The sequence below is a fragment of the Phaethon aethereus genome (assembly GCF_964289735.1).
Source record: "Phaethon aethereus genome assembly, chromosome: 7".
Lineage (NCBI taxonomy): Eukaryota > Metazoa > Chordata > Aves > Phaethontiformes > Phaethontidae > Phaethon > Phaethon aethereus.
Genome location: NC_138583.1, coordinates 21389758 through 21415990, shown reverse-complemented (window position 1 = coordinate 21415990; position 26233 = coordinate 21389758). Strand labels below are relative to the sequence as shown.

Here is a 26233-nt window from a genome sequence, read left to right as displayed (position 1 = left end):
AACTTCATAACTCAGATTGTGACTTTCAGAAGTCAGAAAGTCACTATAGATTGCACCTTGTACTAGGCATCTAGAGAATAAACAGTTTTTGAATAAAGGGTCCAAGTGCATCAGTTCGCTTCAGTGAAAGCGAAATAGGTTAGAAAATTGGACCTTTTTTTGGCATCAAAATAAGGATTCAGAGTCCTAAATGGAGTGTGGACCACTCTAGCAGGAAGTAATTGGAATTTTTTTGGTACAGAGAAACTGTATTGCATTTCAGGGCTTAGCCCTGCCTTTAACAATTTGCTGTGAAGGTGACAGACTCCTAGCATTTATTGATCTCTGACTACTGAGATGTAGAAGACAGGGCTGGTCAATTAATATTGAGGCAGGACTTGATACTTGAGTGAACAAATTATTAGGATTGATACAACACAGTAACCCACCCTGAACACACCCCCCAGCTCAACCACCCAAAAATAGCTTTTGGTATTGTTAACAACCTTTATGCAATTCTAATTTCTTACACAATCTTTTCTTCATTGTACACATCAAGATGAAGGCTTACATCATGTCAGAGACCCCAGCACTGGGACCATCTTTTATTTACTAAAAGCTTGTTTTATTTATTATGAGCTGTTTCACTGTATGTTAAATACATTTGCTGTGAATTCTTTAATCAATTGCAATGCTTAGGCCTAGTTTTATTGATGACTTTCAGTCTCATTTGAAGGAAGGCAAGTTAAATTAAATTTTCATTCTTGAAATGGATATAGGTCCCAAAAGGCATTTAGGAGACAGATCATTTTTCTCAAGTATGGGAAAGAGAATATTTGGAATTAAACAGGTTGCTTTTACAAGGGAAGTATAAAACACACAAGTGAGCTTTGCATGTGTTGAGATTAATTTGAAATATGGGAACAAGAAGGAAGAGACCAAGGTTACAAGTTTCATTTAATAAAACGAGTCTATTCAAAAACAAAAACAAAAAACCCCCACACCAACCAGACCTGCAGTAGAAATAGTCTGCATTTTCAACATTGTCAGCCTAGAGCATTCAAAATTCAAATCTCAGAAATAATTTGAGATTAACTTCAAAACCAGGAGCATGATAATAATGATAATATAAATCAGGGGCTCTTCTCATTTATCCTGTAGACTATGAACTCTTCAGGTACATTTGGGTTGCTTTCTCATGATATCTCATGCAACCTGAAACTTACTCCCATGCAACAAGATGATCACAGGAAATGGCACATTAGGGGAAATAGTAGCTACACCAACATTTGCAATGAACTCACGGGTTGATATAATTGAAGTTTACAAATTTCTCCTAATCGAAACATTTCTTTCATTTCTATTAACTTCAAAAAGGAAGTATTATTTTAATTCAAGAACTATCTCACACATTGAACAACTAACCTGGAGGAACATCTATCTGTTCCTGAACATTTAGAGTGCCAGTAGGAAAAAGGCCACTGGTTCATCAGCTGATTATTTAATGGGTGTAACAGGAAGAGGACAGCTTGAAACAAGCCCACGCAAGATGCTTGAGAAAATTCCATCCATCTTGGGATTCTTGCAAAGAGCTAGCCTCAGAAGCTTATTTCTCTGTGAGCTTTCCCCTTTCCAGGCCTTTTGAGAAAGTGGAGGCTCCCTACATAACTCATCACCTTTGCAGGTTTTAGCCTAAATCCAAAGCACCTTTGGTTTAGGGTTCTCTGGTCACACCTTAATGTTATGTACTTTTTGTAGCTGACAACTTCTGAAAATCTTGGATGTAAACAGAGATCTTCAAAATCACTAGTCAATTCAGAAAACTGAGGGTACAACTGAATTTCATCAACATAACCCTGAGCTACCTGCAAACTAGGTAACCCCAACTCTCAGATAAGTGTAACCACTCAAAATTGCCCTGGTTATCTGCATGCTGAAGGGGGAAACTAGTTCAAAGCATCAGTATAAGCTGATAACATGCTTCTGAAAAGCAGCACAAATACACCCTAGTTTGTATGATTTCTGACTCCACTCACACACAATGCAGAGTGGCACATGCTATGTATGCAGATCACCATGCTTTGAGTCTCTCAGGTTAATGCTGAGAAGTCAGGAGGAGGTGAAAGTGAAAAGCAATGAAAGGCAAACGTCAGGCACAACATCTGTGCAGACAGCCTTTACCTTTGCAGAGCCAAGCATCTGACCATTTATATAAGCTGACACAATGCAGTTCTTCTTTGCTTCCTTAGCAACTGTTACTGTGAGATGATGCCACTGGCCAGTGATGAGCAGCTTGCCACAGCCAAATTGGACCTGCCCTGGAAATGGGGAGGGATTTAGGACCTCACCCTCAGGTTCCATGATATCTGTAACAGCAAAAACAGGGGGCAGTCAACAGAAAGTCTCTCTCACTTCCCTCCACCTCTGGAACAGAGCTATCAAATGTGACACAAAGAGCATGACTCTGTAGGTATAGAGTGATTTGGTGCTATTTTGTTCAATGTCTTTAAAACATTCCCTGATGGGTCCATTATCAGGACCTGAGACTTGCACAGCTTTCAAGATCCCTCCAGCATAGAATGTGCCATCCTCCCAAATAACACCCGCTAGCTTCCTCTACTGCAAAACTAGACTGAACTAGGGCAAAGTCAATATATTCTCTAAGAGAATCCCTCAGGATATTCACGGAGTTAGCTGACACAGAAAAAAATTCCTAGCGAATTCATGAGCTGATAAAACTCTGTACATCAATTTGTAGTTTTTATGAAAAGAGGCAAGCTGGGATTTTTAACATCATCTAAGGGAATCCTAGCACTCACACAGCATAAGCTGTGCATGAAAAAAATCCCAGCTGCTATTCCCACCCTCCTCTGCAATGTTCAATCACATTCACATTTGAAGTACCTACTGTACTCAACAAGGAGAAAGGGAAAAATGTCAAAGAAAAAAGATTAATTTGCTGACATGATAGAAAACATTCTAAAAGTGAGTAGAGGAAATCAGTTGTTTGATTAGGAAGCTAGATCACCCCCAAACTCCTTAGTCCTTCTCTCCACACCTGCCTACTGCTACACAGAACAGGCAGGGACCAGTTGGTTCAAGTCCAGTCCCCACAAGGGCACACAACCATATACCTGACATTCAGAAGTTTTCCTTAGAATATTTATAAGTTTTATCATATATCACAGGCCACAAAATAATTCTCAATGCCTAAAGCAAAGTTAAAGCTGAAATATGACCAAGAATTACAATTACAACAGGCAGCCAGAAGAAAACCAAAGACATAAAAAGTCTCATTAATGTCCCGGGTACTTATAAGAAGAGTTTTGTTAATTAAAAAATTGTTAATGAAAAATTCCAGATAATCCGAGGACACAGCACTGCAGCTTGACTGGTAAGAGCCTTACCTAGTGGCTGGAATTCCACTTCTTCTGTGGAAATAACCAAAGAACGGTCCTGAGGGAAGAAGCTTACTGAAAAGCAAACAAATTCTTGCTCTGTTCTTGACATATGTCTCACAACTGTGAGAAAACGGAGTGGGTGACTGTTGTGCACCAAGCCAAACTTGCTAACCAGAAACCAGCAGGAGAGAGTCAGGCCGCTTGAGGGAGGGAACATTCTGGTGCCTGTAGACAGGAAACAAAAAAGCAGTAAGGGAAGTTGGTTTCCCTGTGTAGACATTAGGAAACTGCTTCCCGTTTCATTTATAGCCCAAACCATATAAGAAACAATATTAGAATATGAGGTTGAATTTCTGTTCTATTAGATTTCATTGCTTATCTTCAGTATCATAGAGACTGCACATGTGGGTGTGTGCATGTGTATAAATGACCTAAAATTGACTGATGAGAAATAACTACTAGATCTCCATGCCACGGAGTTCATCAATTGAGAAGCACTGAGCCAGAAACAAGTTTTCTCAAAGTTCCCAAAATTCAGGAAGCAAGAGGTACAGCCATTTCCCAGTCCACCCAATAGAGGATTTTTCTCTATAGGAGAATCCCATCTTATGTTAAGTGACAGTTTCTATTCCTTCCATGGGAGATTACCCTAAAATCTGGTGGCTCTTACTTGTTCAGCCTGCTTTAAGTTTGTATTGCTAATGTTAATGATAACGCATCACGCTATTAAGCTGCATCTGATACTGCATTTTGGTGAGCAGTCTGAGTTACACAGCTCAGAGCTGCACTGGGAAACAAAGATCAAAGTGTATTGAAACAACAGCTTATTTGCTACCATTTCTTACAAATGTTAAATGATTTCAATGGGGCTGAAAAGTCAGTGCTTTCAGGAAGCTGTAGATGAGTCAGAGTGCTTACCCACGCCAATTCCTCCTGAGACAGACTGCTCTGCACTGGGTCCCATGACAGTGGCCAAGGTAGGGAGGTATAAACACCTACAAAAGCAAGCAAGCACTCATTTGTCAGAAACTTAAAGTCATCCCTGAAGGTCACCAGTGACTTAATACTGCAGAATCATGGTAGCAAGGCAGAGTCTAGGCTATCAGCAATAAGACAATAACAAAATATTTTGGCAACATTGCTGCAAGGCAGGCAACGATAGGGCACAAGGATTGACTAGGATGGAGAGAGAAGTAATTAGTTGCTGTGTCCAGAATAAGGGCTTGGAGACTGCAGAGCAGCTAAAGAGAAAAGCAACAGCAGTAATACCCGCATCCTTCCATGGACATGTCAAACTCCACAAACGATGGAGGCAAAGCAGTGCTGCGGAGCTGGAAGTTTCGAGGTGACGTCATGGAGATGAGACTCATTGCAGTCTGGAGTGCCAACGCAGATCCCTTAGACACCCAAGAAGAGCTGCTGACAGGTACAACTGCCTGAGGATTGGTTTTATTGTCCACCATGTCTTCTTCTGAACCTACAAGATCAACATTGTGCCTAACCAGATCCGTGTCTGCAATACTTTTTTCAATCACAGGCTTTGCCCGTATTCAATTCATCCAGCAGCCTGGAGGAACCCTCAGCAATGCACAAAAATATTCCATTGAAGCAATTTCAAAATAGAAGGCTGGCAGGAAAGATGAGCTTACAGAAGTGATAGCCATATTTTCTGCCCACACATCTTCAGGCAACTCTGAAGTTCACCTCTAGTAAAAAAGATTCCTGACCCATTGGTTCCATTTTTCTTATACACAGACCATTCAATTCTGTCATAACAGAATAATTACATAATTACAACCAACACGTGGTAGAGGATCTGAAGAATGACTGCAAAGAACATAATCCCAAATTTGCACCATGCCGTGTCAGGTGTTGCATAGGCATGAGAACAGTTTAAACAGCAAATACTACTACTGTAGCCTTTCACCTGCAAAGTATGTTACAACAAAGAAAGGATTTGGATGCCAAATGGCCATATAAGCAAGGAAGAATACCAGGATATCCTAGAGATTACAAAAACAGTGCTCTTTAATTAAATCTTTATTCTATATCTAGCTATAAGCCACAGGGAAAATATGCTGCAAACACAGGAGACACTCCGCTTGGTTTGGGGAGTATGATTAGTATTTTCATAGATCACTTCCGTGTCTGAGTCTGTATCAGCATCTGGCTTCAGCACACATCTTATAATTTGATCTCTGCTGGTGATTACATGAGCTCTCAGTGTTGGTCAAGTAGCACCCAACCTGGGCAATACCCAATCTAAAACATCCAGGCATACTCCACCTTTACTGTGACTGTCTTGGAGCAATCTGCTCCAACAGCAGTTTCCTGTCATTAGAGACATCTATAACCCAGCGACTGTATGAGCAACAGGCTGTTCATTGTGTGCTTACCTTCATTGTGTGCTTACCTCCATTAGCTGAATCATTCCCCTGACATGAAAGGGCCTCAGTCTTCTTTGTGCTAGGTCTGAAACATAGTGGTGGTGAACCTCCCAAACAAAGAAATTGCCTAACATGAAAAAAAAGAAAGCAACCACAAAAAATTAAAACAATCAAGCCAGACACTTTGGAGTCATAGCAACCATGCAAATACAGCTCAGTCCTCTGGAGAGACCAGCTTTCTTATTGGATAGCAAATTTTAAAGACGTCCCAATAAAACAGAAGGAATGTTTTCCATTGTATCATCACAAATATTTGTTTTGCTTTACACTTCCCCTTTCAAGATTTTCCTATTGAAAAAATCAAAGGTTTCTTATCTTCAGCAATACTTTTGGATACTACTAATTTTTCAGAAAAAATCTGGGGTCTTTTTGGCAGGGTGGGGTGGGGCTTTTTTTGGAGGGGGGGGGTTGTTTTTTTTTAAAAAGAAATTCTGTTCCATTTTTTAGAAAATAAATTCAATCTTCCACTTCATATCCAACTTCATCTGCACTTTGATCTCAGTTAGGTACCGTCATGCCTAGCACATGTTAGCATTAGAGAAGAAAGTTCATCCTCAAAGTAGAAACAACAGAGACTGAGAAAAGACCATGCTTTTTATTTCTGCATCTGTCATTGACGTGGATCCAAGCTAAGAGAAAGTTACTTTTACTCTTTGGGAAACAGCTTCTCCATATGAATTTCAGGAGAGAATAACCCCAACTGTTTTGCAATTACTTCATTTGTTACCTTTCCTAAATGGCTTTGCAACCCCTGCAGAGATGATGCAGCAGAACACTACAGTCATACCATCTTCAGTATGTCATTATAGCATTATACCCTGTGATCAATATGTAAGTAGTATTAACTGACACTTGAAACAAAAGGCAAAGACTCTTACTGAATTAGAGCACTATATGTAGTACCCAATTACTGCACAAACTTTGCAAAAAATTTGCACCACTAAATCAAATCGGTTCCATTATAATCTGATACCTTAACACATCTGGCTCAATAGCCTGTGACGCAAGCTTCTCAAACACTCTAGTGAGGGGCAGATGCAGTGGATGGCTCTCATTGCGGAAGGCATCCTGACAGGAAGTTATGATGGTATTCAGCAAACCAGATCCACACATCACCTGGCGACTCTTCTCTGACTTCACCAGGGACAGGATATGATCAACCACAGCACATTGTATTTCCTGTGAAAGCTGAGATGGACACAGAACTGAAGTCAGTGAGCTGGAACTAAGTGATTTCCTCCTGCCCCCGCCCCCCCCCCCCCTTACCAAATCTCTGGATATAAAATTCTAGCCCAGAAAAGAAGCCTCTAAGGCCAGAGGCTCAAGTGCAACTGCATGGCTGTTCTATAAAGCTCTGCACTTGAACAGTGCGCATATATCCAAGTAGATGCTCAGCCATTCACAGTTGTGCTTTCCTGCCACAAGACTATGGTAGTGAAGGAAGAGAACAATCATCTCATTCAGAAGAAGGGACCACCACCAAGGCCAGGTTATTAGGCATAAGCTCCAAGGCCAACACAGTAACTCAGAATATATTTAACATTAAGCACTTGGAGAGTCATATTGACATGACCTACTCTTCATTCTAAAAGCACCGTTCTTAAATAAAAACCATATCTAGCAATATAATGAAACAATTTTAAACACTTCTCTACATGTTTTGCTGACTTGAAGTTTTACTTTGTTATTGCTTCTTCATGGTCTCGAAGTAACTCGATTCTCATAAATTATCTTTAGAGCAATTTGTTCCCAATTAGGAATGGAGCCTACACTATTGACCTACCTAGATTTCACACAAAACTAACTGTGCATCACATATTTAAATGCAACTCTTAAAGATGAAACATTCCCCACTCCCAAGAGCTCTTTGCCTTTCTCATATGCTCTTCTAGGAAATAACCTATGCAAACTCTTAAAGAAAAGGACAACAATGGTGAAAGACATGCAGATTAGGACATTGGAATTTGATTTTATAACATGAATGAGAAGCAACCTAACTGGATTCAGAATTAGCTAGCTTATTAAGAGTAAGGAGGAACTCAGCATCCAGACCAAAATCAAAAGCTGTATGGGACAAATTCAAAGCCAAGAAGCAATTTGTTTTCAAAGTGCTCAGCAACCAAAAGCCCCAACTGCAACACTTAGACAATAATACTAGCACATCCAATGCATATTGTTTTTGTAAACTCAACTATTTTTGATATCTGAAGGGCGAGTTTGGATAACACTTTCTTCTCTTTGAATTACTTCATTCTAGTGACACAAGTTTCACTGTGCATCTCATTATAGATAGGAATCATCCACCAGACTAAACTACACTATTCTTCACAGAAAGGTATTTATTGCTACAGTGTATCAAAGATTGACTTAAAACTTTTTGTATCTTTTAATTATTATTTTAATTCATTTTTGACTGGATGCAGGAAAGTATCTGGATGTATAAAACCACATGAAAACAGAGAAGGACAGAAGTCTTGGTAAGTGAAACTAAAATCCAATAAAATCATAATAGCATACAAAAAATTGATTGTTTTCATTAGCTTAGCAGCTTTGTCAATAACCAGTATAGCCTTGTTTTGAATAAAATGTGCTTTCTTCATGGGTCTTAGTTCCAGTAAAATGAGATTTTAGTGGAAATATTAATGGTGGCCAGGAAACCAAACTGTGTGTTTCTACATGCATGCATTGATTTTCTTAACACATATCACTTGCACCATGAATCAGAATATTGAAGGTGCAGTTAGAATGTAGTTGGAATCACAGCTCTGCCTCAGATTAGAGTCTTAAGAGCAAAATGTCACCTACAATTTGCTGAATCTCTTTAATTTGTTCCCAGATTCTTGTGCCTAACAGCACATAGTTTCAAAAGTTGGTAGCTGCATTTAATTCACTTATTCATCTTCAAAATTATGCTATGTTTAAGATAAGCAAGAAATTTGAACCTTTGGCAGTGTGGGTTCATTTCAAAACGATGTAAGTTTCTTAGGTTTAAGAAAGATACGGCAATAATTCTGTGTGCAATTGCAAAAAACAAACTTTTCAATCTCAGGAGCACCTTTCTTGAAAAGCTAGCAGCCCTTCATAGAAAATTAGAATTAACTTCCTAACACACCACAGAGATTTAGTTTTACTAATGAAGAACTCAAGGCATCGAACCTTCAAAAAGTTTTAAGTCACCCAGGATTTTAAATCATGCTTTCAAAGGAAAAGGTAGACATCCATCAGCTTAAAACCCATTGTCTGTAAATTCACTCATCTGTGCAATCTTTTTTTCCTTAGAATGTTATAAAAAATAATTCATAATTTTATCACAGCTCAAATTCCTGATGCATAGTTCCCAGCTGCAAGAACATTCCCTTTCTATCACAGTATTTTGCTGATTAACTCTCATCCACTGACCTTAACAAGCAAAATTTAGCCGACAGTACACATAACTGCTTTTGCAAAGTTACAAAATAACTTGGGTTCATGCACTCCTTGCAAGTAGACAGGGAAAAAAGCACTATGAATGGCATGAACTGTTTCTACTTTTCCAAAAACATGACCTAGACAGTGTCTAGCTAAATGTTTCATATAAATTATACCATCTCCATCGGGCTTTTCACACTTCCCCTTGGTACAGCTTGTGTGTAAGAGAAGCTACAGAGCTCTCCTCATATGAATACCAGGGCTACTATTACATTCTAGAGAAAATATACTAGGAAGTCCTGACCATTTTAAGACAGGCAACAAGATCTCTTCATAAGGCTAAGAATCATTTTGTTAATTCTGCTGGTCTGACAGACCTCTTTCTCACCAAATTACATTTAGTTGCAGTATTTTTTTTCCTCCCAGTATTAGCTGAATGCAGTGTCTCCTTCCCATTCTCTAAGCTAGTGTGCAGTGCTAGAATGTCTCATGTTCATCAGACACCTGAGAGGAAGGCAAAGGTGTCTGTCTGTGCCACCTTATAAATGATATGATTACATGAAAAACAATACAAAGTAGAAAATTATCTTCAGTATAGTTAGCCAGGGATTCTTGGCAGAGTTCCTGTCTCTCCAATCCAGGGTACATTACCAAGACTTTAGTGCAACTTCAGAGACACTGGCTCCTTTTTAAGGAGAAAGTGAATAGCAAGAGAAACAGGACAAATAAAAGGGCAGGCTGTGGGTTTGGAAGCACAGGAGGAAAATTGCTTGGTCTGTATAAACAGTGAAAGCTTCAGAAGTTGGTTGATCAATTAACGAGCAAACTTCTTACTAAAAGCCCAAAAATAACCTTGGAAAAGAACATGCAGACGGGCTGTGCATTTTCTGTAAAAAAAAAAAAAGGTTGTGCTGTAATCAGAACAGGCTCAGCAAAGAAAAATCCCCCAGGAGACAAGACTGGAGAACAGCCTGTAGGAAAGTGCTCAGGGGAAAGAGCTGACCTTCAGCTACCAGCCCAGGCTGGAGGACCCACTGCCAGGGTGTTTCTAGTCTCCTTCCTCTTACCAGAGTTCTGGTCCATTCTCCTTTCCCTTCTCTCAAAGCCTTGGCTGCACAACCCAAAGGAGACTGAAACTCTGGCCAAATACCTGAAGAATTTCCTTGTGCAGATAATGCAGTGTGGTAATTTAGGAATTCATTGTGACATTAACAGTTACATTAGCAGTGATACTAGTAACATATATCTGAAGGCAGACAAATCTCAAATGTCACACAGTCTTCTGTGGACCATTTCTAACTATGTCAGAGACCTTTTCAGTTTAAAAAGAATTTACATTTTTAAGAAGTACAAGTACTTGGCAAATGTTATGCTGTTAACATCTGCAGTCAGAACAACTAGTTTAGGCTAAATTTAAAACAGGGATAAAGGTCTTTTAAAAAGGTGCAAAGTCCTTATTGATGCACAATGTTTTAATTTTACAACAGTGAATATGACAGCAGTTCATCACAGGAGAGACATGAATAAAAATAGAGAGGACAAATCCAGCTGTGGAAGCATTAATATTATGTAACAAAAGTATAGATAATTTACATAATGAAACATGTGAGGATTTTTTTGTCTGTACTCACAGGAAACCTGGCAGGATGATGACACAGAACTGAATCATGCTTTGATTCTCTTCTCAAAAGTTCTTTTCCTTCCATTACCCAGCCTGGTCAGATCTAGGAGATCTCCTTATCTGACATCGCAAATGGAAAAGATCTGGCATGGCACTCTGGAATCTTAAAAGCCACAGTTCCAAAATACCAGACAAGGATGAGATATGTCTGAGGGGAGACTGAATATACTCAGCCACATAACTAAAGTGGATGGTAACCTGTCTCACTTGTACTTAGTTTTTGAAACATGTGACAATGTTATCTTTCATCACTGAACGGGCAGCATGTTAATAAAAGGAAAATACACCTTGTATTTAGTCAAACTGTATGCAGTTTGATGGGAACTGGCTTAGTACCTGGGCTGGCTTAGTCCTAGGCATGAGCAATATCCTCTACATACAGTTTACTGACTCAAAGACTGTCTCTTGGGGGGGTAGGTTAAGGCTTTTAAGCAAATTTTCATGCCCGTGTGACCTTTAAATGATTTTTGATCATACCTCGGAATAGCAGTAATATACATCCACAAATCTATTCTCCTCAGCTTTTAATTGTCATTCTAGACAGTCAGAAGAAATGGCTGAAGTGCAAGACCACCTGTTTTACTGTCTGCTACTGTTTTTTCTATGCTGACGGGCTCAACACTGCTTCAGCCCATCACTGCTCGAGTCTGACAAAGGTCACTGGGAAGCAGCAAATTTGGCAGGAAATGGACATTATCTCTGAGAGTCAGAATCAAAGTACATTAATTTTATTGGGTTCATTAATGTTTCTGTAAAAGCAGTGCTTCCTCGTTGCCATTTCTGTGAAAGCAAAGGATTGGCACATGACCTGACTGATTCTGAAGTTTTTTCCAGATCACTCCTGAATACCTGGGCCTAAAAGATCTATCACATCACTAAAACAAGCAGAAAGAGGTAAGTTACTGTCTGTTCTTCACCATTGCTCCTAAAAAATGTACTATTTGACTCAGTCTTAAACCCAGAGCAAGAAGGCCCTTCAGATTTTTTGAATGAAAGCCTGCAATTAAAAAGCTCCATCCACAAATAAATTATTCTGTCTCTCATATAGCTGTCAAACACTGTTGCACTAAAAGAAAGAATAGTAGCCTGTTCTGTTTGAGACAGAATGTATCTATTGAAACGGAAATTTCTTTCAGTTGTTACCCTTCTACCAAGTAGCTCCTCTTCACTAGCCATTGAGGTCCACCCTTTGCATCAGATCTTGCCTGACTCCTGTGTTCCAAGCAGCATCTCATTGCACAAGGGTTCATGTGGTATGTGTTATAACTAAAGGTACTAAAGTCCAGTCTTTTGTGTTACTACCTGGCAGCATCAGTGAGCTGCCCAAGCTATAGGACATGAGGTTCCACTCATTCTCTCACCTACTTTTAAATAGAATTAGCCAGAAAAAGTCTGTTTTTCCTCTAACACTTTTGTGGGTCATTTGATGAAAACTCTTCAGGACTTGTGTTAACTCCTAGCCGGAATCTGACTCGGGACCCTGCATAACAGTGGTCCCTTTTTACCTGAGGCAATCCTGTTGACAACAGCAATACTAAACAAACACCATCAGTAATAATTTCTTGTTAATTAAGAAACAAAGGAGTGAGAAAGGAAGAAAAGATGAACACACTTAAATACATAACTGAAATTGCTGGAATTTGTGCTCTAGGCCTTCATATTTTTAAGAACACTGCCATCTACTGAGGCTCTGAGGAGCTTTCTCTCTCATACAGCTCAGCCCTAGCACCAACTCCAAGAATTTGTTGATGACAGTCTCTTTCATCCAATTAACAGATCTACTTGTTTTTCAGAAATTAATTACTGTAATTAACAAAATTTCACTAGCTGCTGGTTTGGTTCTGCTACACAGAGTTGGGATATGCCAGCAGTTAGTTGCACTCCCACCTTCCATAGCTTTGGATGAACAATCTGGTTTTATTTCAATCTGTCCATACTTTAACTGTGTTCAAGTATTTTAGATCAGTCAGCAGATACAATATAGGTAATACACTTGTTCAGAATGGGAGTGAGTATGAAACATTTGACAAAGCAAAGCAGATGTTAAGCTTGGAAGCTGCATTGGAAGTTTATGGACCGTTAGGCCTAAAGAGCCAGACTGTTCTGGTTGTTAGGTCCATTAGCAATATTTTAAAGAATTTTCAAGTGACTTCTACACATGTGCCTTTGCAATAAGTATTCTGGGACAAGACCCATGCACTGTATCAGACAGGTATAGAAATACTTAGTCAAACTGATAGCCAGGAGCCTTTGATCTTGTTATATTTGTTGACTCATGAAATTTGTGCCGTTCCTCCTGCCAGTGTTATAGGTAAATTTTAGTATTTCCACACCTGCAAAGAGTAAGCAATTCTTGCAAAAGAAGCTACAGAAAAGTAGCAGACCCTATTTAGATGGCACTTTGCTATGTTCAGACTCACCTGAGAGTGTCCCTCTTTGTACAGCTTTGGCAGCAACCTCACCATAACACAGACAGCACCTGGATGTACAATAGCACAGTCTCCCATTTCCCACCTGCAGGAAAAAGATGCATAAAAACTTATGATTATTATTATTAACAGCAGCAAAGAGGGCCCAACAATGTTCCAGCAGAGTCCAGCATTAAATACTCCTAACAGCAACCAGGCTTAGCATTTGAAACTAAGCAAACAATACAGATGACCTGGAACAGCTGGAAGCTTCCTTAGAGTAATAAAGACAGGACAGGCTATCTGCTCACGGGCTCACATCTCAGGCACCTGCATATTAAAGAGGCTGCTGCACATCTTTGAAACAAACTTTGCCTTTGAAGGTACTTGCAGTACACAGAACAGACAATCAGAGGGAACTCTCTGATGCATCATCCTAGAACTCGCAATATACTATCATATAGGATGATATATAATATTGTATTATATATCATCCTATACTCACTATTTTCAAGCTGTTTGTAACTTTAGTCAGACAATAACTTCAGTACTTTCAAACTGTAGTAGCAACAAGCAAAGAGGAAACAGTCTTGATGAAATCAGTATGCCACTCTTCCCTTCCAATACCATAATCCACCTAAACTAGTAAAAGAAAGTTAAACACCTATGCTTCCCCACCAGTTTTCATTTTTGCCATGTATCACCTTTGTACATTCTGGCATAGGAAGGAATTGAGGCATCAGAGTTACCACACGGCTTATGCCATGATGCAGGCTAGAGATCAGATATATCACAAAGATGAAGCCACAGCATAGCAGTAACTCTAGTTTAGGCACTGCAGACTTGTCATGTTCAGAGTATAATCATAATTTCTGCGTGTACCTCTGAACCGGAGTTGTGATATGCACTGTCAGAAACATCTGTCCTAAATAGACCTCATGAAAAAAGCAAAGACAACATCTAACAGCCATAACTAGACTGAAAAATTAAAGCACAATATGCTTTATGGACTGTATAAAACAAAGAGTACAAATAAAAGAGTGAGAATAAAAAAAAGCTTTTACAAGGGACCTAAAAGGAGGGCAAAAAGGCTAAAATTAAACATGAGCCTTTTTGAAAGTGGCTAACATCTGATACATCCGAGTAGCGAGTAATGTGTAGCACACTGCCACACAGTGACAAATAATTCCTACTGCACCCTCAAGAAAGATACTTTCAAAGAAATCACTCATTTGCAATATTTTCTGTGTAATGAATCAAAACCAGATCTGGTATAAATACTTACTGCAGCAGTGACTCCAGTGTGGACACATACACATATATTTGACATGAATGTGGATGGGTTTTTAAATACCAAATGAGGAAAAAGTACACACTGCAAATACACTTTCCTCATCTCCCCCAAAAAATCCTAAAGACCTTTAAAGAGAAAAATCCAGGCTCACTAAAATCAATAGGATCGAAATTTCAGTCTGTTTTCCTGCTGCAGCTCTGCTCCCCAGAACAAGTTCATTTTTAGCCTAAGCCACTGTATTCAAGGATTAACTTCCCAAACTTTCAATTCAATTCAAACTTCCATCTCTAGCACTGTAAAAATGCAATCCCAGGCAGTGTGTCCAGTTCTCCTAACACAGTCTTCCTAAAGACTTAGGCACTGAAGAAATATGGCTACCTCTGAATCTCAAAATTTTTCTTTCACATGCAGAACTTTTTTTATAACCCATATGATGTGTAGTAAAGGTAAAATGTGAGCTAACAAGATGTGTTTATCAGAAGACTCTTGTCTTCTGATCTTTTAAAAGAACGTGATCTTTTTAAAAAAAAAAATCATTAAATGATTATGACATTGCCATAACTATGTTTTCTTATTTTTTGAGCACTGCCTGGCAGGTTTAGCATTCTCCAAGGCGGATGTTAAGAAGGAAGAACAAAGAAGGAAAATCCAGAATCCCTGACCAGCATCTAACTACACCTCAACTGCCCCACCAGCACTGCATACTCACTCCCCTATAAGAATATTACATAAACCTTATCTCCAGCTTTCTCTGATTTCCCAAGAGGCCCTCATTTTCTGCTTTGTCTTAGTACAAAAGCTACCTCCATGTACCAACTCCTCACTTCTGCAAATATCCCATCTCTCACACTCCCTGCCTCAGGGCTATCTAGTCAGCCCCATGATTACACTCCATCTACCCCACCAGTATCATGGTGTGAATCCCAAATCTGCTCTGCACTGGCTGCTACTTAAAAATAAGACAAATAAGAGGGTTTGGGAACAAAATAAGGTGCCGCAAAAAACCCGAAGACACATTAGCACAGTGAGTCTGCGGTAACAGCAGCTGCAGCAGCCATTCTGCTAGGGTGGGCATGAAGAGGGGCTTCACTCCCAAAGAGAGATCAGCCTCAGCTAACACAGCTTGCAGCAAGTTATCCCTAATCACCAGGAGCTAAAGGATAAACAGAGACCCCATCTGTCACAGAAGGGGTGTCAAACGTTAATGCAGAAGCAGGAACGTAGAGGGATGTTTTTCACATGGGAATGAAAGGGTTGATTCCCCTGTGGCCCAGTGGCTTGCAGCATCATTGACCACAGGACAGTGTAAGGGGCTAGAATATGATCCAGTTAAAATGCTGATTTTCCTGAGCCTCAGTCACAGGCTCCCATAGGATCACCTCCTTTCCCCCTCTTCAGGGATGTTAAATACCTGTTGCAGGATGGGGCATCACAGGCCACCTACACTGCCTGCACTCAAGTTCCTCCCTTCAAGCTGCATAGCCCCAGGCTGAAGCCTTTATCAAGAGGAAGTGTGAGCGTGGAGTACAGCTAAGAGGAAGCTGCATGAGGGGAACCACAGGCTTGAAGGAACTCTGGGAACTTCATTTCTTACTTTTATTTTCAGAAAATTTACTGCTGGAAAAGCACACAGGCTGTGTGGCCTGAAGACTGGCAGGTTGCCAGTACATGTTCTTCTGCTGTGTTTGCATACACTTGTCCTGGACACTCTCCAACCACCTCTAGCTAATCTGGCTTCCTTTCGTGCCTTCCCATCCCAGAACCAAAGCCAAGCTGTCCCAAACCAGACACTGTGAACTGAATGGATCCCAATTTACATGATAAATTTCTCCACAAGCAGTATTCATTCAGTCACTGCACAGCCTCACAGCTCATCAGGCAAAACAACACAAGGACCTAAGGAAGCCTTGCTTTATGTTTTAGATCTAGTAACTGGAGAAAGACAAGCAGAAGACAGAGCCATATCCTTCCCAGCATTGCCACTGACCTACTCTTTCTCCCCTATCTTCCCTGAGCCCCCCTTTAACACACACTTAAGCTACAGGCTATGGACTTCTCACAACCACCACAAGGGATGCAAAGAATAATAAGGGCTTCTACAAGTATGTCAGACAGAAAAGGAAGGTGAAAGAAAGCATACACACACTACCATCACCCCCCCGCTGATGAGCAAGACTGGCAAACTGGTAACAACAGACAAGAAGGTTGAGGTACTCAATGATGACTTTGCCTCAGTCTTCACTGGCAATCTCTCTTCCCACACCTCTGGAGTGAATGGACTGCAAGACAAGGACTGGAGGAGCAAAGTCCCTCCCACTGTAAGAGAAGGTCAGGTTCAAGGCCATCTGAGGAACATGAACATGACAAGTCTATGAGACCTGATGAGATGCACCCTAGAGTCCTAAGGGAATTGGCTGATGTAGTTGCCAAGCCACTCTCTGTGACATTTGAAAAGTCATGACAATCAGGTGAAGTCCCTGATGACTGTAAAAAGGAAAACATTGCAGCCATTTTTAAAAAGGGTAGCAAGGAGGACCCTGGGAATGCCCAATCTGTCAGCCTCACCTCTGTGCCTGGCAAGATTGTGGAACAGATCCTCCTAGAAACTGCTAAGGCATATGGAGGACAGGGAGGTGATTTGAGACAGCCAGCATGGCTTCACCAAGGGCAAGTCCTGCCTGACCAACCTAGTGGCCCCCTATGATGGCATGACTACATCAGTGGGCAAGGGAAGAGCTACCAATGTTGTCTATCTGGACTTCTGCAAGGCCTTTGACATGGTCCTCCACAACATCCTTTTCTCTAAATTGGAGAGGTATGGATTTGATGGGTGGACTGTTGGGTGAATGAGCAACTGGTTGGATGGTCACATCCAGAGGGTAGTGGTCAATGGCTCAATTTCCAGATAGAGATAGGTGACAAATGGTGTCCCCCAGGGGTCCATATTGGGATCAGTACTGTTTAATATCTTCATCAATGACAAACAGTGTGATTGAGTGCACCCTCGGCAAGTTTGCAGATGACATCAAGCTGAGTGATGTAGTCAGCACACCTGAGAGATAGGATACCATCCAGAAGGACCTGGACAAGCTCAAGAAGTGGGCCTGTGTGAACCTCATGAGGTTCAACAAGGCCAGGTGCAGGGTCCTGCACCTGGGTCAGGGCAACCCCCAGTATCAATACAGGCTGAATGATGAAGGGATTGAGACCAGCCCTGCTGAGAAGGACTTGGGGGTACTGGTGGATAAAAAGTTGGTCACAGAACAGCAATGTGTGCTTGCAGCCCACAAGGCCAGTTATAACCTGGGCTGCATCAAAAGAAGCACGGCCAGCAGGTTGAGGGAGGTGATTCTGCCCCTCTGCTCCACTCTCGTGAGACCTCACCTGGAGTACTGCATCCAGCTCTGGAGCCCTCAGCACAGGAAAGACATGGACCTGTTGGAGCAGGTCCACAGGAGGGCCACAAAAATGATCAGAGGGATAGAATACCTCTCCTACAGGGACAGGCTGAGAGAGCTGGGGTTGTACAGCCTGAAGAAGAGATGGCTCTGGGGAGACCTTATTGCAGCCTGCCAGTACTTAAAGGGGGCTTATAAGAAAGATTGGGACAGACTTTTTAGCAGGGTCTGTTGCGACAGGACAAGGGGTAATGATTTTGAACTACAAGAGGGTACATTTGGGGCACTGGTTTTAAGCTAAAAGAGGGTAGATTTAGACTAGATATAAGGAAGAAATTTTTCACAATGAGGGTGGTGAAACACTGGCACAAGTTGCCCAGAGAGGTGGTAGATGCCCCATCCCTGGAAACATTCCAGGTCAGGTTGGACAGGGCTCTGAGCAACCTGATCTAGCTGAAGGTGTCCCGGCTCATTGCAGGGGGATTGCACTAGATGACCTTTAAAGGTCCCTTCCAACCAACACTATTCTATGATTCTATAAATGCAAGCTTAAAGTCCCAGCAACCCTTTGCTTACAACCCAGTCCTGTTCCCACATTGCACGTGTCAGAACCTTCAGCACAAAACAGTTCCACTGCTCCAGTGAACACTTATGCTCCAATGCTGACCACCATTTACCTTTCAAAAAGAGGTGATTTCTGCTGTCTTGAGGCCTGGGAGTTGGGACTGTGGCATTGATTTGTTTGTTCTAAGAACGTTATGTCACACCTTATGCAGTTTACTACCATCTAAAATGCAGATACCAGTCTTACTATTATATTCCCTGTAGTAAAAAAAGACTTACTTCTCTTCAGGGTTTCCCCATAGTCTATAGGCAGAGGCAGTTAATTTGGTGCCTGGTCTTCTGAAAGCAACAGCATGCTGCTCTTGATATTGGGGTCCCTCCTTATCATTCCTTGATGTCTCTCCCATCTCTGGCTTTCTCTCCTTGAAGTAGCTCTCCAGATGGAGGGTTCCTTTGACCATGTGATCAAGAAAATTCAGAATCCATATGCAGTTCTTTAGCCACATTGGGAAAGGTTCTGAAGCGCAGAAAGCTGCATCCAAGAATTCTGCAAATGTCCTTGTCTTCTCAAGGCTCAGAGGGATTTGCCATTCTCCTTGCGTGCAGAAGCATCCAAGTGATCCAAGGTCCTCTGCCATCTTTTCAAACAGACCATTCCTCTGAAAGAAGTTGCTGTTGACAGGGTCGAGGTGCAAGGCTGAAGTTATTCCCTGAAGCGTGTAGAAGACAAGCTCCAATATGCAATTCTGTCCAACTGCTGCCCACAGCCCAGATGGAGGGTCCTGCAATGCACCTTCCATGTCTGAGAGAAGGGACAGGAGTCCATTGAATCCACTGCAGGTTCTGAAAGCTGAATGGCTCTTGGGACTCTCCAGTATCCTCAGGAGTGACTACAAATATTGGTAAGGAAGGAGACAAAAGAAGCACTTGAACCAAGACACAAAGAAGCTGTAGAATATTTTAAAATTCCAAGTTTGTACCAAAACTCTTTCAGTGAAATTACACTCCGAAGAAAAAAGAAAAGTTGGTTAAAATAAAGGTCACCACTGCACAACTTTTCTCCTCCTCCCTTCTCCAATATACCAAATGAGTCAAACAAGATTTAAATACATCCTCAGCAGCAACCCATGGAGTCAGCCTGACAGGTAGGGAATAGTGCTCACAGGAATAAGCAAAGAAATCAAGTTTCCTGCATTACATATCCTAGTCAGTTTGGACAGAGGTAATTTCAGACCTTTGGTTATTCTTTCATCAGTCTTCTCAGACTCTCTCAAGAAATCTGCCTTTGCCTTAAATTCATGAAAGCAGAGATTCAATTTTAAATAACCTCAAATAGAAGCTGAGAAGGCAGCACAGTTCTCTATAGGTAAGTCTTCCTACACCCCTGAATACACATGAGGAGCCACACTAGACTTTTGCTCGTATGACTGAAAGAGTCTTTCCAAAAAAGCAGCGACATAGGATGGCCCAAAGAATACTGCAAGCAGCAGGCTCTCCTCATTAAGAAAGGCAATAATCATTCCCTTTCCAAGCAGATATATTTTTAAAGTTTGCACAACACTTTGGAGGAAAAAAGCTATAAAGAGGCAGATTCCAAGATAATGAAGTCATTAGATTTTCTCTAACTTCAGTGGGCTTAAAGCAGGTTACAAGTGAATTCCACTTGACAATATTATATATGCATAAAAAACAACCTATACCACTTGTAAGTTGTGTGCGCTATGGGCTTGACATTTTAAAAACAAATCTAGAAGAGTTATTAAGAGTTGTAGTTGTGGAAGTAAAATTAGTGAGAAAAAAGAGCTTGCAAGAAACAGTCTACTACATTTAAATATAATCCATCACAGGTTTTTGGGATGTTGCACAACTCCTTTTGTAAATATGATGCTCTTTCAGGCACTCTGGACCTTTCAAATTTAAGGCTTTACCTTTTCACATCAGAAAGCTATTTACATACTATATATATATTTACATATAAAGTTTCCCAACAGATATCCAATGAAAGAGTTTCACTTCACAACCTGCTGAAGAGGAACAGTTTCTAATGTAAATATATCTCCCTGTAACAGGATCTAGGACAGGGAGAAAGGGTTGCCAGAACTGGAGAGGGAGGGGGAACTCTATTACTGTCATTCAACTTTGTATGATAATATATCAAACCAGGCAGAGACTTCTGAACAGGGAGTAAATTTAATAACTCAGAGTTGAAGTTATCAGGATGGCTTTAACACATTTCAGAGAAGGTCAACAGTAGCCACATTTCCTCCAGCTCTAACTCAGTTAGAATTTAATCGCCTATGAGTTAGTACTCCTCTGTCTTGAATCTATAAAACTGATGGCTGCTAGAAACCCCCTAACTCAGTTAACGTTAACAGAATTTTTTCACATTCCATTATTTGTTATTCCTCATAATTGTCCACGTGCCATGCTGGAATACAGCAGTGCTAATTGCATTTGGGCTCAGGCTTTAACAGCTAAATATATATTAGCAAATCAATCTGAATTTGTGTGTAACACAATCACAGTCCCAGTGGATGTAGATAATAAATTCATTTGCTTACATTATGCTTTAATACTGTTATCATTTGTCAAAATTAGACACTGAAGCTGCATTTGTTTTCATATTAGTTTGGACACTATACTCAACTTTTACACATATATTGTTAGAGTTTACTGTTTTAAATCAAAGCTATAAACTTTGTCACATTTTTGGTTTTTTTAGAGTAACATGATCCTTTTGTCACAGAAGCAGCTGCTATATTGTGCTGAAAGGTGAATTCAGTTCACACTTGGTAGAGAAGGTAGAATGAAACTTTAAATCAGTGCTTACAGCACGGCTGTTTTTCAAATTAGTGCCTATGATCTAAACCAAAATAAAGCACACTGATTCTTTCCCCTGCTTCACTGCTTATGGATCAGACCCTTTATAAACACCATAGAGGCTATGAATAGTTCTAATTTCTTCCTCCAAACATTCATAAGACTCCCCCTTTCCATCATCTCATCTCTTTCTCCATGACACTAGTGTATGAAAGAGATGACAAAATTAAGGACAGCGAAGTTTCAACCTTGGAAACTTATCAGAATAAAGCTGTTCATCTCACACCTACCCCACCCCTTCCAATCTTAATCTTTTACCTCTTCTCACATCCTCCTTCCACATCTCCTCCACTTTCATTCACATTTGTTTCTCCTTTCTCTGCCACATTACATAGAACTGCTCATACAACTGTGACCTTTGCTATTTCCATCTCTCCATCCTGCATTACTATTTAAGTCTTCAGAATACTTCACAATCTGATACTGAGTGAAGGTGTTGACCAACACACACATTGCTAAAAATCAAAGCACGCAATTTACCAGAATCAAAAACTGGCCCATGGCTCTTTTTCCTTCTGCACTTACCTTCTTGGAAAAAACAGTGCTAGGGGTAAGATTAAGAGCAATTTGCCACAAGCCAAGCTGTTTCCAAGAAAACACCAACTGGGAAGCCACATTAATTACCTTCAGCAGATCTAGTTTCAGATGTAGTTCTCCTTGAGTAGAAGAACAGAGGGCGCCAATAATAATGCTCATATATTCTTCGTAGTTGATGACTGATAGCTGCTCCAAGATGCTAAGAGTGGCGCTCCTGTAGCAGTCATCATCCAAAAATATCTTGATATATGGCACCATTCCATAGTCTTTCAGAACAACTGGGACAAATACAGTATCATTTGTTACTTAAACTATCCTTTACTTGTAGTTTTCACAAGTAGATTTTCAGTTTTGGTGTGAAGTGCTACACTTCTACAAATACAGCAGGAAAGGCAAGAAGAGCTGGTTAAGCTAAAGATAACACAAACTGAATGGCACAAGGGGATAAAATGACTGGATGACAATGGTTTCTAATCAGCGATGACAGCTTCCCAATACAATAATGAATGAAAAGGAAAAGATGCCTTATTAGTTTTCAGCTTAAACATCTCTCTAGTTTATGAAAGGGACTGCTTGATAGTTTCTGGCAATATATTTGCACTTTGTAAGATGCTGCAAACAATGATTCTGGGATTCAAGAGTGAATTAAGTGAGCGGATTCCAGTATTCAAAGAGTTCACTTCTGTATTAGTGTGTTCCACAAGATTCTCCACACACATACCACTTAGGTATGCCAATACTAAATGTATGGGTGTTCCTCAGCATGTGTCTGATCTCATAAAGATTTCAAATAATAGATACCATGAAAGAAAATCTGGATGAAGAAACAATACACAACTCACACAGAAAACAAGCTTTCGTTTTCTGTGTAAACACTTCAGGAGTATACACATGGATGAGGGAAGCAGGATGACTACTGGGATAAGGCTCATTATGCAGGATGACAATGCCTTTGCCACGTTTCTTTATGCAGGATGAGAATATCTTTGCCACGTTTCTTCCTGGTGTAACATTTTTATCCCTACACTTCAAGCTTTTGTCCTCCACTTCTCACTGAAGCACAAAAGCTGGAAAATTTGTTGGTGCGCCTTAAGAGGTATTGTGGCCACTTACTCCCAAATATCAAAGGTAATGCAGTCATATGTCATTTCTTACCAGTGTTCCTCACAGAACCCACTGTGAGGGCAGCCACCATCTTCAGCATCACAGCATTTAATTCCTTCTCAGTGCCTTCTTCCAGACCAGATAGATGGATTCCAGCTATCAGTATATTGAAAGTTGTAATACAATTTATTCAAGATGTGGTTAACTGTAGCTAAAATATATTAAACCAAAAAGGAATACCAGTTCTCCAGCAAATTCTAGTTTTTTCTTAAATAGTACTTACAGGCTACTTGACCCCTAAAATGGGCAACAAAATACAGATAGGGCATTGTCTAGTCATCAGGGTCTAGTTGGTCTAGTCTTCATTGGGAAACACACATCTAATTCTATGCTCTGCAGTCCTGATCTTCTGCATAACTAATAGGCAATGCTGGTAATAGTGGTGTTTCCAACTTTCCAGCTGATGTAGGGTTACCTTTTTAGTGATACCTCATAGGAACACACACAGATAAAAGAACGTTAGAGATTGATCTGCCTATTTCAACAGTGATTGTGAATGACATTAAATTGTACCTGACTTCCTCAGGATCTTGGCTTGCTTCCTCAAAAGTGCCAGCAGTAGGCCTAAGAGCCCAGAGTCGCGGAATATGTCACTGAATAACAGGTCCTTCTTGGTCATGCTGAGAAGGCACCGGAGAGCTGTTAAGGTGCAGAACGGCACTACGTTTTCCTTTATCAAACACTGAACCTTCTTCAAAATTTCATGGGGGACATAGGACAGGTCTAGCACTATGGACTCCACCAGTCTGAAGAACTGGACTTGGACTGTGTGTGGTTTGAAATGGATTATGTCAGTAAACTGGTTGATAGGTTGTAATGTCCATTCCAGAAGAAAGAAATTCACTGTGTCCCAGGCCCATATGGTACCAATTGCTGCCAAGATTCTTCCGCACAGGTGCTGATCATTACTCTTCTGGAAAATGGACTGCAACACCTGAAAAGCTTGGAGATTTTTCACTGTCATTCCTGTGGGATAAAAACAGGTGAGATCATTTTTACATCAATGTTATTTAAGACTGCAAGCACCATAACTATAATGGTAAATCATGTCTGAGCGTGGAAATAGGAGTCACAGATATAAAGGATGTGATGTGGGGGCATGTTCTCAACCTTGGATCAGACCTACAGCTGACACAGTCAGTTCAGTTTGATGCAGGTGGCATTCAGGCTCCTGCAGTGTTAAGCACATGAATTAGAAAATACCATCTCATATGCCTTCCTCCATCTTAAGACACATATCGATAGAGCTTCATTTTTCTATGACCCACCTACATAGCCACAGATATATACAGTTATATGGATATACACACCCACTGTACCTGAAGACCGTGTCCGTTCAAAATCAAAGTGTGGTAATTGCGGGTGTACAATATTGCCGGAAACTTTCAGTTCAGTTTTTCCACAGGTTGTAAGACAAGTCAGCATGTCCAAGATCTCATGCAGATAGGGGTCTCCATTTTGCTGCAACCCTTCACACCTAGCAACAAAACTTGGGACAGTCATATGTTCATGCCTTAGTAATACAAAATGTTTGTATTGCTAAGTAATACAAACTCACTCCTCTCCAGACTATTTTACTGTCTTTTTGCCTTATTTCTGTGACTTGTTTAATCATCTTACAAACAGAAACTCCACACGATGGTGGCACATTCTGAATCAGAACAGAACTTACAAATTGAAGAAGAAAATTGAAGTGAGACCGTAAGAATCTTCTGAAAAATAAAGTAAATGTTGGAATTTTGTCCAGTTACTTGTACTTAAAAAAAAGTAATCATCTCCAAAAGAATGCCTGTTTTAGGGAGTAAATAAAGTTTGTGAGAAAAAAAAAAAATTAAAATAGACACTTCACATTAAAAAGGTAGGCATGTGTTTGGCAAGGTAAGGTAGTTGCTAACTGAGACAAATAACAGAAAAAACTCAGCCCTTAGGAAGGGAGAAATATTGCATTGCCCGAGCTTTGAGAATCAAACATGAAGACAGCATGTCTCTCTTATATAAGGAAATAGTTTGAACTGTAAACCCAGATTTGCCATAGTTTAGACTGAAGTGACAGTATGTCAAAGAGCAGAAATTTCCTATTCTGTACTGATTAGAGGCATCAATTCTTAAGGAAAACTGCAGTATCTCAGCATAGATTAGCAGCTGAGCAGTAGACTGACACTGGAAGTTAGGAAAATGTCAGAAGAAAAAAAAGTCCTGTTTTAATCTAAACAAGGTAAAAAAAAGGGGGTCAGGGCAAATGCTAGTATTCATTTTGGCAGGAAAGAGTGCGATCAGCAAGATTCTTTTTACCTTGGAAAAAGAAATTCCAAGCATCAGAGAAGACAAAATCTTGTCACACAACACATTCAGGAAAGAAGGTCTGTCTATCCCTTTCTGCCAGTATGTGCTAGAAAGGGAGACTAATCTGAAGCCCTGAACACCTGTGTGCCATTTCTGTCTTTCCAGCTTAGTTACATCAGTTAGAAAGGACAGGGGCAGTCAGAGCCCTTGCTGATAAAGATCTATTTCTGTCCTCATATGGAAAAATTTCCTCAGAAATATACATCTCAAGACAGTTTATTTATAAGAGAAAGCTAGACAATCTAAGGTAACTAAAAAAAACACTGCCAGAAAAAGACAAAACTTTTTCCAACTGTAGGATCAGAAACCATACTCTCAGATATCTTTGGATTCATGATTAAAATTACAATCCTCTAGATCCAAATTACAAAATATCCTCCCTAGCTGACTGCATTCCTGGATCGAGTTCACCTTAACTGAGACAAATGTCTCTGACCTATATCCCTTCTAATACTAATTGATGAAGAACATTTGCCTTGTGTTCAGTAAGTCCCTATCCCACCTGTAGACTAACTTCTCCTACCATTAATTTCCACTACAGTTTCAGTATAAGTTATGTATTACTTTATTCTTCTGAAAACAGCAATGAAAGACCCAAGATCTGGGTCTTTATTACTGGCTTTACATCCACACAGGATTACCTACATGATTCATATTTTAAAACAGACCACCATGCATTCTGAAAATTTTTACCATCCTCTAGAAGCCCACTAAAAGCCTCTCTACTTA

General features: G+C 40.3%; 1 protein-coding gene across 1 annotated transcript in view; it reads right to left on the bottom strand.

Annotated features, from left to right (window-relative positions):
- WDFY4 (WDFY family member 4) overlaps nucleotides 1-26233 on the bottom strand; it is a 136057-nt gene that overhangs the window by 98700 nt on the left and 11124 nt on the right. Inside the window, exons 7-18 of the mRNA XM_082002379.1 lie at nucleotides 24481-24638; nucleotides 23675-24127; nucleotides 23153-23257; nucleotides 22085-22275; nucleotides 18860-19470; nucleotides 13337-13430; nucleotides 6801-7015; nucleotides 5794-5894; nucleotides 4650-4857; nucleotides 4299-4375; nucleotides 3387-3605; nucleotides 2161-2345 (exon numbers count right to left, since the gene is read on the bottom strand). Of these exons, the coding sequence (XP_081858505.1) occupies nucleotides 2161-2345; nucleotides 3387-3605; nucleotides 4299-4375; nucleotides 4650-4857; nucleotides 5794-5894; nucleotides 6801-7015; nucleotides 13337-13430; nucleotides 18860-19470; nucleotides 22085-22275; nucleotides 23153-23257; nucleotides 23675-24127; nucleotides 24481-24638 (2617 nt within the window). The remainder of the gene's footprint in view (nucleotides 1-2160; nucleotides 2346-3386; nucleotides 3606-4298; nucleotides 4376-4649; nucleotides 4858-5793; nucleotides 5895-6800; nucleotides 7016-13336; nucleotides 13431-18859; nucleotides 19471-22084; nucleotides 22276-23152; nucleotides 23258-23674; nucleotides 24128-24480; nucleotides 24639-26233) is intronic.